The 14,149-nt window shown below is 40.9% G+C and overlaps 1 protein-coding gene across 1 annotated transcript in view; it reads left to right on the top strand.

The window, feature by feature from the left end:
* The first annotated feature begins 6 nt into the window (after positions 1-6).
* The window catches only part of LOC109974400 (protein FAM65A-like), a 53,978-nt gene continuing 39,835 nt past the window's right edge, over positions 7-14,149 (top strand). Inside the window, exons 1-5 of the mRNA XM_020624579.1 lie at positions 7-80; positions 825-903; positions 1,093-1,116; positions 6,847-6,900; positions 9,743-9,892. Of these exons, the coding sequence (XP_020480235.1) occupies positions 847-903; positions 1,093-1,116; positions 6,847-6,900; positions 9,743-9,892 (285 nt within the window). The 5' untranslated portion in view covers positions 7-80; positions 825-846. The remainder of the gene's footprint in view (positions 81-824; positions 904-1,092; positions 1,117-6,846; positions 6,901-9,742; positions 9,893-14,149) is intronic.

Raw genomic sequence — 14,149 nt, 5'->3', positions numbered from 1 at the left:
ACCAAGTCTTACCCACCACCTAAAATTCCTCAACCAGAGCGACTGGATCAGGTCTATGACGCACTGAAAAAAGGTCTTCAGTGAGTATACTTGCACGCAGTGATACATACGTATAGCAACTCTCAGATTTAATTTTGAAGCATCATGTCCTTGACACTGTGTTGGTGACTCATACTCACTGACTAATATTTCTGAAATTGTGATGTCTGTCCCTGCTATGTTCTTATATTGTGTTACTACTGCATTGGTAAAGAAACAACTAAATTAAGTAACCCCACACAGACTAAAAACTAAAAAACTGACAGGTATCATTAATTTTGTTTCATTAATGCTAACAAAAAAGGCAGCCCTTCCTTAAAGCACCCAAGGGATATACACAGTGAAAACTTCACATCAGACTAGCACTAGTGGTACTAAATGTGAAGTGTTGGGCTGGAAATAGAGAAACCAATCCTACATGCACAACCACCCAGACTTATTTGCACACAATCACATGCCAACGAGCAGTTATCTCACACACACTCAACACCAAGGGAGGAACAACATGCATAACTAAGCAGATCACCCACACAATATAATATTCAGTATTATAACACTGACCATTAAATATGAAGTTGCTGAGTTGAAACACACCAAATGTGTATTTTTATAGGAAGAGGTGACAGTGAGATAGTTAATCACTGCAGTAAGCAGAATTTAAAGAATTTTCTCAAAACTTCAGCATATAAACCCTTTATGCTACATGGGATACATTTAACCACTTACCTTTAGACCGCTTCTGTGACTTGTGTGTGTGTGTGTGTTCTTTTTATGTGTTCTCTCAGGTCTTACCTGCAGGTTCATCAGATGGACTTGGATAGCCTCAGCAAACAGATTAAAGAATCAAAGAGGAACTCCAGACTGGTACATTTTGACATTTTACTGTTTGGTTCAGGATTACAAATGAAAAGGAAAACACCCTTTAATGCTAACCCACCTACAAATCTCTTATGTTTATGGAAACAAAAGAACTTTTATTTCTTGATTTTTGATTGTCTTCAGTTGTCGAGTGTGTAAGTGATACTGATGACTTGATGTTTTTCTCCCCTTCAGGGTTTCCTGTATGAACTGGACAAGGTGAGCTACTGTAAATTCTTAGTGTCTCATCTGCACAAAGACAGGTTTATACCAGAAACAGGCCTGTATGTAATCATACAGTAATTTAATTAAAAGCCTCCTGTTGTAAATTAACATTAAAGCAAATGCAACACTTCCTCCATGCTTACCTTACTGTTGATATATTCTTTTTAACGCACATTTCCACAGCACAAATTCAACAAGTGTAACAGTCGCATCGTGGTCACTGGTCCACTCCTCTCACTTTTGCCTTTCATTAATTAGTTCCAGACACATCTACATTTCTTTTATACCCACAATAAAACAGCTCTTTCACAGTCCAACAACTCAAAATACTGATGCAAGTTTTACAATTGAAACATTTATAAGATGTCTTTCAGTAGCTTAAAGCAACAGTACATTAGCTTGGCAGTTACTCTCCTTTAGCCAGAAGCCAGATAGCCAGAAGACCCACTGCTGCGGCGGGACCCCTCAGGAGGATGAATAGGAGGCCAGCATCTGAGGCAGGACCTGTCTGCAGCAGGCTGGGCATTAGGTTGTTGAACTAGTGAGGCTGGGACATCCTTGAGGACTTCAGCTAGGGTGGTGTTGACCTAGCCCAAGGTAGTAATGAGAGCAGTGGGACCCACAGGAGCACAGGGACATGAGCGGTGGTGTCACTGTCAACCCACCAGAACACAGGAGCAGGAGCATCAATTCCAACCCACCGGAGCACTGGAGCAGAGGTGGTGCCATCATTGTCAACTCAGCAGGACAGAAATGGTGGCATCACTCTCAACCTACTGGGACTAAGGAACAAGAGCTGTGTTGTTGCTCTTGACCCAGCGAGGCACAAGGGCGGAGTTGACTTCGTCTTCATTGCTAGTTGCCTCAGGAACAGCTGTAGTGACAGCATTGACAACTCTTCATTTTATAGGTAGGGAGAGGTACTGAGGTGGTTCTGGCATGCAGGCCTACCTGCTTGGGAGCAGTGGTGGCTTTAGCTTCTTCGTCAACCTGCTGATGGACTGGAGCATGGGTGGTGCTGGTCTCAGAGGACTCCCTGGAACCAGGACAGAAGGGGAAACATTGTTGACCCACTCAGTGGCAGGAGCAGAGGTGTTGGCCTCATCGACCACCAAGGAACAGGAAATGAGGCGGTGTCAGAGTTGTGGACCCACCGGGCAGCAGGAAGAGAGGCAGTGCCAGTGTCCTCACCAACTTACCCGGTGACAGGTTCAGAGACCACCTCTGATCAACCCACTCAGGAGCAAAGACATTTGTGTTGTTGACCCACTTGGGAACTGACCTGGAAGCACCGACCTGTTTGGAAATAGGAACAGAGACCACTCTGACCTGCTTGGGACCAGGAACAGAGGCAGAAGCAGTGTCAGCACTCTAGGAAACATGAACAGAGACAGCATCGACCTGCCCAGGACCAGGAACAGAGGCAGCAGCATTGACATCCTCACTGTGGAACAGGAGCTGAAGCAGAGGCAGTGTTGACCCACTCGGAAACAGGAACAGAGGCAGCATCAGCCTGAGGCAACATCTCTTTTTTGGAACAGATTGATGCTGAGATTCAGACTTGCCTGGTGTCAGGAACATAAAGTTGGGTGCTGGGGCAGCCTGAAGCTCAGGTGTGCAAGGGGTCTCAGGTGATGTCAGTATTGGCTATGGTGCATCAGAAGGCTAAGAGTCAGGAATAATGGGGACAAGAGACACTGGGGTGACCGGAGAAAGCAAGATAAGGGGTCCTGCTATTTGGACTATTAAATGAAGCCAGATGTTTCTTGCCTCAGCCAGGTTCAGGGTGACTCCAACAGGTGGTGGTTCAGGAGCAGAACTGAGCTGTGGCTTGGCCTGCACATCAGAGTAGCAGGGTGTTTGAGGCCTGAGCTCAAGTATTCTGTCCATTGAAGGCTGGAACTTTGGCTCAATGACTGGCCAGTCCAAACTACTGTCCCTTAAAATAATAATAATAATAAACTTTATTTATATAGCACTCTACAACTCTAAGGAGCCCAGAGTGCTGCACAGTAAAATAAATATACCAGATGGAAACAATGCTAAAACAATCAACCTAAACACATTAAAACACAGATTTCTAAAACCAAATTATAAACGTATCATGCCAAAGTAGAAGTTACATAGCACAACTAAATAAAACAACATTAACAGGGGATGTGAGAGCAGATTAAGCATAAAAAGCCTGCTTAAAGAAATGGATTTTTAAAGCCAACTTGAAACCTGCTAACTCAGTCTTAGACCGTACTTCTAGAGGAAGGGAATTCCAGAGGCTGGGGCCATATACAGCAAAAGAACGGTTGCCCCATTTTTTATAACGAGCTCGCGGGACAACCAGGGACAACTGTTCTGAGGAGCAAAGGGCTCTTCGCGGAGCGTACTGTACCTGGACAGAAGGTCCGACAGGTACGGCGGAGCGAGTCTGTGGACAGCCTTAAAAATAAATAAACACGTCTTAAATTTAACTCTGTACTGTATTGGGAGCCAGTGTAAGGAACAAAGAACTGGGGTAATATGAGCATACCTGGGGGAGTTTGATAACAGCTGGGCTGCTGCATTTTGGACTAGTTGAAGTTCCCGGAGTGAAGCCTGTGAGACACCCGCATAAAGGGCGTTGCAGTAGTCTAAACGTGAGGTAATAAAATAACCAGTGAGTTGGCCTCAGTCCAAATGAAATGCAGGCAAGGTACAAAATAGGAGGTGATGACAATAAGGAGGTGAAACTAGAACAGCAGCATGTGTTTGTAACAGGGCTTGACATTCAGTTTTTTGCTCACCAGCTGCTGTGGCTAGTGGTTTTACAAAGTTACTAGCCACTCAGCATTTTCACTGGACATAATTTTGTTGTTGGGAAATTACATTTTCTATGATTAAAGTTGACTATGGGGTGTTAAAATGTACTTGAAGTATATTTAGAATGCTTTTAAATGTAAATGACCACTGTACACACCCAAATCAAGACTACATAAAATGTATAACACTACAGGTCATCATCAACCAATAGCAATATATTGCTAGCATTGCCATGTGCGCATGCTGTGACTTTACCTGTTAGTCCCCAGTATTCCACAGTGGTGGAATGCACATTCACCAGGTTTTCACCAGTATACCAGTCCAGCATAGTTTTAGTCTGAATAACAGCACTTTGTATTTTCCAGTTTATATAATGGCACAGTGCAGCACGGTGGCGCAGTGGTTAGTGCTGTTTCCTCACAGCGTGAAGGTTGCGGGTTTGTGACCTTTCTGTGCGGAGTTTGCATGTTCTCTCCGGTACTCTGGCTTCCTCCCACTGTCCCAAAACATGTGGTTTAGGTTGATTGGTGTCTCTAAATGGCCTGTCGGAGTGACTGTGTGCGTGTGAGTGGTTGCTCGTCTGTGTGTTGGCCCTGCAATGGACTGGCGACCTGTCCAGGGTGTACCCCGCCTTCGCCCGATTGCTGGCTGGGATTGGCTCCCGCGGCCCTGTTTTGGACTGAGCGGTATAGAAGATGAATGATCACAGTTTATCCGTGACTGCTTTTCTTGATGGGGCTGTCAATTCTGGCTGAACAAATGCCATCAAACTTTGAAAAGCCTCCTCTTCAACAGAGCTAATGGGTAGCATGTCCTTGGCCATCATCTTTGTGATGAGGGCCGTTGTTTGCTCTGCTCACTGACCTTTCTTCTTCAGGTGACAAAGCTAGCCATTGACTGTTGACTACAGACTGCACCCCATTTTCGGTTGAATGCTTCGCCTTCAAATGGCTGTGCATAGTTGTTGTCTCATTATGATATGCTAACTTAACCTGGCAGAGTTTGCACTGCACCTCATTTCTCAAAAAGGTTCCACACAGAACATTTTGATGGCTGTAGTCTTTGCGTGTTTCTGCTGTTTGTATTTGACACTGTAGTAAAATGATATACTGACCTCATTAATTTGTTTTTTCAAGGCACCAGCAAAAGCAAGGGAGAACAGTGGCTCTTTGTTTTTAAAGACAAAACCACAGTTGTATGTAAAATTTAATGATTATTCGAATATTTGAAAATCATTGCCCATCCCTACTCACTAGTAGGATTAAATATTAGTCTATGCTTTGCCAGTTCTTCTGAGTGCAGTGGAATGTAAGTGTAACCAAGTTTCTTTGTCAGTCTACCAGGTTACTACCAGAGATAAGAAAAAATGATCTCTCAGATCATGGCTACTTGTCCAATATTAATGTTTTGGATCTTGGTAAAAGAAAATAGTTACCCTTTGCATAAAGATTTGAATAAATATCCCTATAGGCTGCAGACAAAACTGATTCATTCAGAGAATATACCATTTATTTTTAAAGTTCCAGCTTATTATTCAACAGCTTTAACTTGTGTAGTTGTGCACAATAGTGTTGGGAATTCCAGCTCTTTTCAGAGAGCTGGCTCTTTTGGCTCCTAAGTGCATGTTCATTTAGTAGTACTTATGGCTTTTATAATTCAGCCAAATTTAGCAATGATTCGATCTATGACATGTATTAACAATAACCACAAAAAAAAAATTGGCTCTCAAACGGGAGCCAGCTCTTATTGTTCACGTGAAAGAGCCGGCTCATAAAGCCAACTTGTTTGCGATCAACACATTATTATCTTTTTGAACTTAGTTTATATTCAAAAATATTCCTGAACATTCTCCTTATGTCTCTGGAATATACTCTTACTTGTAGAATCTACACAAACAATGTCTAAGGTCCTCAGATCAGCAAATTTGTCAGTCTTTACTAATGCTTCAATGAGGTCAGCAGCGACAGTCCATTCTTTGCCTCCAACCGTGGACCTTTGTGTTGGATATGTCTGCCCACACAGTATTCACACAGAGTTTTAGTCAAAGCATTCATCAATCCCAGCCCTGGTTGGCATTTTACATGCTAAGGATAGTACATGAACTTTTTCTGGTTTCCCCTCCTCCAACACAGTGCTGATAAAAAGCCCAACTAGGCCTATACTTACCAATGTTATTAGTTTGAACACAGCTTAACTCTAATACATGTTAACAGTAAGATGCAGGGCATATTAAGGCTAATGTAAAATTAACTAAGTAAGACAGTTGCAAAAGTACAAGGAATTTTTTTTTTTTAAATCAACAATGCTTATGTCAAACATTTACCTAGCACACGAACTAGCCACCCAACAACACATTTCTGTCTCATTTATATCATTTAGCATTATCTGAAGACTAATAATGTAACCCTGCCACTTTCAGCATTGTAACAAGGCAAAGAAAACAAGATGCATATTGCTTAGCTGTTTCAACACATAACAGGTTCACAGACATTACTCAACAATCCCAGCCCCAACTGCCATTTCCCAAGCTAAGGATCATATGCTAACTTTTTCTGGTTGCCCCCTCCTCCAACACAGCTCTGTAAAACAAAACAACTAGATACACACTGCCTCACTTCTCCTAGTGTGTTGCTATCACCTAGTGGTTGCTAACTGTCATCACCCACTGTGAAATGAATGAAATAAAACATGCTAGCTGGGATAAGTGTGCCTAATTTAGACCCAAGAAAACACAAAGTATAGAATGGTAATGAAATTGTATGTTACATGCATTATCATCACACAGTTTATCTAACCATATTTCAACTATGAAATATTTTCTAAGGCATTATGCATTTTGAACTAATTAACTATCTTGCCAAAGGTAACATCAGTAACCTAACCAGTATTTTGAGTAGGGTTAAATAAGTTTATTTGTGCTTCCCCCAACAGCAAGTGAAGGTGACCAAGAGGTACATAAGACGACTGGAGTTTCACCTTAGTAAGGTAAGACCACCATGATCCCTGTCAGACAATGTTTTTACACAACAGTGAATGTTGCAACAGTTAGGAAGTGTCAAAAAAATGTGTTCATGATTTTTGTATTCACATTACCACTTTACTACCTGACACTGTGTTGTGGGATTCATCTTTGAATGTATATCTTTGGATTACCTTTCTTACAGAAGGTGGACAAAAGAGAAAAACATTTTAGTTCCATTCATTAGTTACAGAATTAAAACCTTTTGTTGTAGATACTGGATGTTTTTGGTAGAAACTGAAAGACTGATACCTCTATCTAAAAAAAATTTTATATAGCCAGCATTGGTGAGGGTCTACTTGATACATTTTCATTATACAACCCCAAATCAGAAAAATTTGGGATGGTATATAAAATCAAAATTAAATCTGAAACAATACAGCAGCACATTATTTGATGTGACACCTCATCAATTTTATTCTTTGTTCAAAATAAACACGCACTTCAATTCTGCAACACATTCAAAAAAGAAAGTTGGGACGGTAAAGTATTTACCACGGTGTGATGTTGTCGTTCCTTTTCACAACATTTAAAAGACATTTAGGGACTGAGGACACCAAGTGATTAAATGTGTCAGGTGTCATTTTCTCCCATTCCTCCTGCAAACAAGTCTTATGGTGCACAACAGTCCTGGGTCTTCATTGACACAATTTGCATTTTAAAATGTGCCACACATTCTCTACTAGGGACAGGTGGGGACTGCAGGCAGGCCAGTCCAGCACTCACACCGCTTTCCTCCACAGCCAGGCCTTAGTAATGTGTGCATGAGGTTTTGCATTGTCTTGTTGAAATATGCATGGGCGTCCCTGGAAAAGATGTCATCTTGAAGGCAGCAGGTGTTGCTCCAAATTCTTTATGTATTTTTCACCATTAATGGCGCCATTACAGAAGTGTAGGTGACCTTTTCCAAGGCACTGACGCAACCCCAGACCATGACATGATTATATTGCTTGTAGAAGAGTGATGTTACGTTAAGATTTTTCAGGAGACACACTCAGGACCGTAACAACACGTAATCAATCTTGCATAGCTTAAGCAGGGGTGGCCAATTCCAGTCCTCGAGGGCCGCTGTCCTGCTTGTTTTTCAACTATCCCTGCCTGACCTGCTGCTGATTACCTGGCTCAGGTGTGTTCAGTCAGTCAGAAGCTGGAAGATACCATCTTAGATGAAAGTGGAGTGAGGAAAGATAAAGTGAATTGGTATCTTCCACCTTCCACCCCTGGCTTAAAGCATCTGTGTACTTAGGTAGGGTATGTTCAAGCCCCTAGAGTCACCAGTTGAGCTGGAGAGAACCCATGCAGGCACAGGGAAAACATGCAGACTCCACACAGAAAGGCATTGGGTCGGCCAGCACTCGAACCCGGAACTTTTTTGCTGCAAGGTAGTAGCTCTAACCACCTCCACCCAATAAAGACATTTCAGCTAATTTAAAATGTTTAGTATTTTAAATTTAAAAAATTATCTATGTCAGCTGCATTAACCCAATATATTTCTGATCCTTTGTTTATTGCAACCCATTGTGTGCACTGGCTCTATTATACAACTGAATGCTCCTTAAATACAGTCCTCTAATTTTACAGCAGCAAAAATTCACTTGATGAAAACAGAATCTTTTGTTTCATCTATATGTTGAAAGGGCTTTAACATAGATTGTCATCCCTGACCACAAAGTTATCAGTCTTATACAGTTATAAGTCTTGAACAGGTCAACGGACACTGTAATTCTTGAACAGGTCTGTCTCCTTTGTTTTTTTCATCTGTTCTAGAGATTACGTTTTGGCTCCATGGTTGTGTAATATAGCTCCCTGACTGTTCTGTTTAGACTTTAGTGTTCTGTACCTGTAGCATTTTGTTGTTTTTCTTGCCCCTGTTTTAATAAACAGCATAAACACTAGATTCCTGTCCATGTCTGCATTTTGGGTCCATCCTAGCCTGAAGCCTAAAACCAAATAATCTCAGATTGCTCAAGTACACTCTGTAAGTATATATAAATTTTATTGCAGCATTTAGTTATAAGACACATCAGCTCATTCACTTTCTGATATGGCAATGATAAAATAGCAGTGACTTGACAAAGATTACAGCCTGGTTTAATTCAAACCAATAACCCAAATAAGCTTGTACTGGATGTATGTATGGGAATGCATGTAGGGATCTAACATGAAGGTTTCTATGTAGGTATGTCAGGCTGTGTAGATAAAGAAAGCTTTCATATGGCAATGCTGGCTATGTTGTAAACTTAGCAACTGACTGTTGAACATAGTGGAGCACTAAGCAGCTGAAGAGCCAGATATTTTTCTCAGGAGCTGGTGGAGATCAAACCAGAGCTAAAAGAAGACTGAATGTTGGACTTAAATTCAGAAACACACCATATGGCAAGTGACTACTAATGGGTACATGTTATGGATGTGTATGGGCATATTATAAAGTGATAACAGGTTAATATACATCTTCTAAATGAAATATATAAAACATTGGATGCCAAGCAATGTATAATTATCTGCAGGATGGCAGTTATTGATAGAAGTTGCAATTTAAGAATGCTCTTTCATTACCTCAACATTAAAACATGTCCACATACTTGGAGAATGTGCAAGACAACAAAGCTTACAGTAGCTTTCTGAATCACTCATCAACCAATCTAACCATCCATGATCTATACCACTTATCCTAAAGAGGATCAAGGGGCACAGCCATAACCAGTCTAATATTGACGATTTTCAACTTTCCAGTTGTTATGGCGCTGCTTTCTTCTTTACATAAGAGAGAAAAATTAAATGTTCAATGTTTTTATCCTTTTGTCTCAGATTGAGGAGTTGTATGAAGCCTATTGTCTGCAGAGGAGACTCAGGGATGGAGCCGAGAAGATGGTGAAGGCGTACACTGCCTCACCAGGAAGTAAGGAGGCCCGGGAGAGTTTAGCAGAAGCCAGTAAAGGATACAAAGAGTACACAGAGGTAAGACAAAGAGGACAGCAGAATGGAAAGAGAGAGGTCAATTAAGAACTGGAGAAAAACTGAAATTGTATAGTAATCCTTGTGATGGATTAGGGCCATTGCATGATAATAGCAGAATAATTAATACTAATAATGATTGAAGTGTAATAGTATATAACATAGTACAACTAGACAGCACTGAGAGTTCACACTTCTGCCAAGGGGCGACTCTGTTTCAACATGCCATAAAAGCAGTATTCCCATGATAGTAAAGCAACATTAGAAGGGTCAACCTCATAATTTTACTTGACCATGAAACCCTACTGCTGGCAATGATGCTAATATTATTATTATTAGTTTGAAAGTTATTCAAGAAAAAATGACAGGCATGACACTCATTGGTTTAGGGGTGAAATGTGGACTGCAGGAAAAGTGGTGAAGACGTCACATTTCTTCAAGTTTGTGTTCTGCTTGTTCAACAGCTGTTTGAAAAACTGCTCATACAGTCTCTGTTACTGGCTGACTGTTGCACTTTGAAGTGTAAGCAGAGACCAATACAGAAAAATACAGTGGAAAAGCAAAGTAGGATGTCAACCCGTTAGGTTATACTGGGTGACGGTAAGAAGGACGACGTTTACCGCTCGTTAGGTTCAGAAAAAAAGCAGCTATAATGTGCAGCTGGAACACTGGTATCCTCACCAACAGACTACTGTGCACTGAATGAGATGTAGCTGCCTGTCGATAGAGCTAGCCTGGTCAGATAACAAGAACTCACATCTCAGAAAATCTTGGGACAATTGTCTAAACTAGCATTACAGACTGGCCACATATTCTCAATCCAAGTGGTAACTTTATAACCTGAAAATGTCAAAACGGCTTTAACCCTCTGGCGCATAGTGGTCACTGCAGTGGACAGCTATTCAAAAGTAATTTTCTCCTAAATGCACTGGTTTCAATGGTGGAACTGCATATCAGTCACTAGAGTGCTCTCTACTGCACCACTCCATTGACGTTTATTCAGTGGTCAGTTTTGTAACTGCAAGTGAATTTCCTCTGAATCCAAGATGGCTGACAGTAAGCCACACTTGTTGACTACTGCTGGAATATCCTGTCAGACCTTCTATTCCAGAAGAACCCTAGAGGTAAAAAAATATGATGATATACAGTAACATCTAAGTAATAATATCATTATTTTATTTTTGAATTTTTTGTTTCCAATAAGTAGTAAATTGCAATTAACCATGTGTCCAATAAAGTGGACATCATGCATCATCAAGTATATTTCTGACTCAAGTCATGTAATAGCTTCACCTTATCTTGTGACTGTTTTGGTTGTAAATCAGTATATTTTTGCTGTATTTTATAGGGTATTCATTTAAAAATGAATAGTCTTGTGCAGATTAGTTGTAGTTTGTGTGAGTAACACTTATCATTTTGTCATATTTTGTAGACTGCAAGTGCAGCAAAGAATAGGGAAGCCTATAGAATAGTCCAGGAAATTCCCTCTGACTTCAGTGATGATGATTATAATGACAGTGATGAAGAGTGGCTGCCAGAGAACAATAAAGACATAGGAGCTGAGGATGATGAAGGAAATGCAGTCACTCAGGATTCAGATAGTCAGCATGCAGATAGGCATGAGGGCCAGGATGCAGAGGGGGGTCAGCTTGATGAGGGAGCTGTGAAAGATGTGCACATGGTACCTGGCCGCACTCAAGCCCGCAAAAATGTCTTGAAATTCCAAGACAATGACTTTGATGGAGACTTGCCTCCTTTTCTAGGAGACTGGAAATTAAATGTTGAGGGAAGAGATCCAGTAGATTTCTTTAGGCATCTGTTTCTCGCAGATCTCATTGATGATATAGTGCACAACACCAACTTGTATGCTCTCCAGAAAGGGAGAGAAAATCTGGCTGTGACAAGAGAAGAAATGCAGATTTTTTTAGGGATCAACATGGTCATGGGGTACATTCGGTACCCTAGGGCACGAATGTACTGGTCTAGTGAGGATGGCCTTCGTCTCAGATTAATTGCAAACGCCATGTCTATGAACAGATATGATCAAATTCTGGGTTACCTGCACTTTGTGGATAACTATACTTGCCAACCAGCAAACACAGATAGGCTCTTCAAAGTAAGACCAGTGCTGTGTGCACTTCAGGAAACATTCAAGGCAGCAGCAGACCCTGAAGAATTTCAGTCCATTGATGAGCAAATCATTCCCTTCAAAGGCCTTCTCTCCATCAAACAATACATACCAAAAAAAGCCCAAACCCTGGGGAATGAAAGTATGGGTGAGGGCAGGGACCTCAGGCTATATGTACAGATTTGAAGTGTACCAGGGCTCTGCAAGACGTGATTGCGTCAGTTGGTTGGGAATGGCTGGAGATGTAGTGATGCGCCTTTGTGATGACATAAAGCACAAAAACCACAAGGTCTTTTTTGACAACTACTTTTGCAGCATTCCACTCATTGAGGCCTTGAAAGACTGTGGCATCTATGGCACAGGTACATGCAGAGCAAATAGGCTGAAGGGAGCAAATCAGAAACTCAAGAGTGAACAGCAACTGAAAGAAGAGGGCAGAGGGGCTTGCTCTGTTGCCAAGAAGGAAAAAACCATGCTCAGGGTCCAAATACCCTTTTCTGTGGCCCTTTACAATCAACACATGGGTGGGGTCGATCTCGTTGACCAGTGTGTGGCAATGTATCCCCACAGACGTAGGAACAAGCAGTGGTACATCCGAGTGTTTTTTCATTTTTTGGATGTGACCGTTGTAAATGCCTGGCGCCTCTACCTGATGTCTGGATTGGAAAAGATGAATCTCCTCCTCTTCAAAGCTTCTGTAGCTCATGCACTGATAAATGCTGGGTCCCTCCAGCAAAGCAGAAGAGGAAGACCCAGTGCAACCCCACCTCCAGTGAAGCGCAAAGCAGTCACTAAAGTACCCCGTGAGGTCAGGTTTGGCACAGGAAATCACTGGCCCCAACTCACCGAGGTGAAAAATGCAAACTGATGCCACGATGCTGCATGCACTCGAAAGACCAAATACATCTGCATGCAATGTTGTGTGCCACTGTGCCCTGGATGCTTTGTCAACTTTCATACAGCCTGTGTTTGATGAACTGACATGCAGAGCATATTACAGAAGTGTTCAGAGATGCATATATGTCTGTTCTTGTTGCTGAAAACATATTAATGCTAGTATAATGACATGGTAATACCAGTCCTGCATCCATAAAGAAGTATGGAGACTCAGAATAATGTTCTTCTTGTTGGAGATATTTTGAAACCTAGACTTAGCTTTAGGTATAAGCTTCACATTTGTGAGTGTTGTTTATTTTCCTGTTCAGGCCTAAACAATAGGCCAATGAAATGTTAAAATGTGTGAAAATGTTTTTCAAAGCATAAGAAATAGTTGTTCATGGATTAGCCATAAAACACAATTTAATTCATTTTTACATTAAGTTCATACTGTTTTATGTTGAGTGCTCAGGAGTATGTAGTCCACTCGAGTAGACGTGTGTAAAAAAAAAAAAAAAAATCACATTTTTGAAAAAAGTGAATATTTGTTTTTTTCATGCCCTAATAAAAATAGAAACACTAAAGAAAAAAATTTTGACTCAGGCTTTCATAATTCATGCATCAGAGGGGTAGATAAGTAGGTAATGCAAATCTAAGGCACTTTAAAGCACCAAATGAAAGAAGCATAATAAAAATACAGCAAAACCATAACATTAGTGACCTAACTCTAAATGCACCAAGGTTATAATACTTCCTTTAACTGTCCCATATCAGCTACAGAAACCATTGGTTTTGAGGTTTAGAGCATGTGTTCTAGAGGGACAGGCATAACTCACAGTTTTATTTTATAATAAACTATGTGTGAACCAATTACTTTAAAGGTGATATTTGTTTCTGGGCTTCTGTAGTAGTTACTCTCATTATTGCGGTTGTAATTCTAAAGATAATTACATGACTTTTATGAACTGACAAAAATTATGAAAACAACTGAATGAGTTCTGTTAGGGTGATTTTTATTTTTGAGTAGATATGAATAGGATTAGTTAAGGGTTTTATTTTATAGCACACATAAGTTTACATAATTTCACAGTTATGTTTACATAGTTACATATCACCCTATGTGTTCACTGAATCACTGGTCAATATTTACTGTGTTAGCCAACTGGAGCACTGTTTAACATCAAAGGGACTTGTTCACTAAATCACTGAATCTCTTTAGATTTCCCTCCTCTGCCCCCACCATTCCCACCGTGAAT

Source organism: Monopterus albus, unplaced genomic scaffold, assembly GCF_001952655.1.
Source record: "Monopterus albus unplaced genomic scaffold, M_albus_1.0 scaffold332.1, whole genome shotgun sequence".
Taxonomy (NCBI): Eukaryota; Metazoa; Chordata; class Actinopteri; order Synbranchiformes; family Synbranchidae; genus Monopterus; species Monopterus albus.
This window is presented reverse-complemented; position numbering and strand designations above follow the sequence as displayed.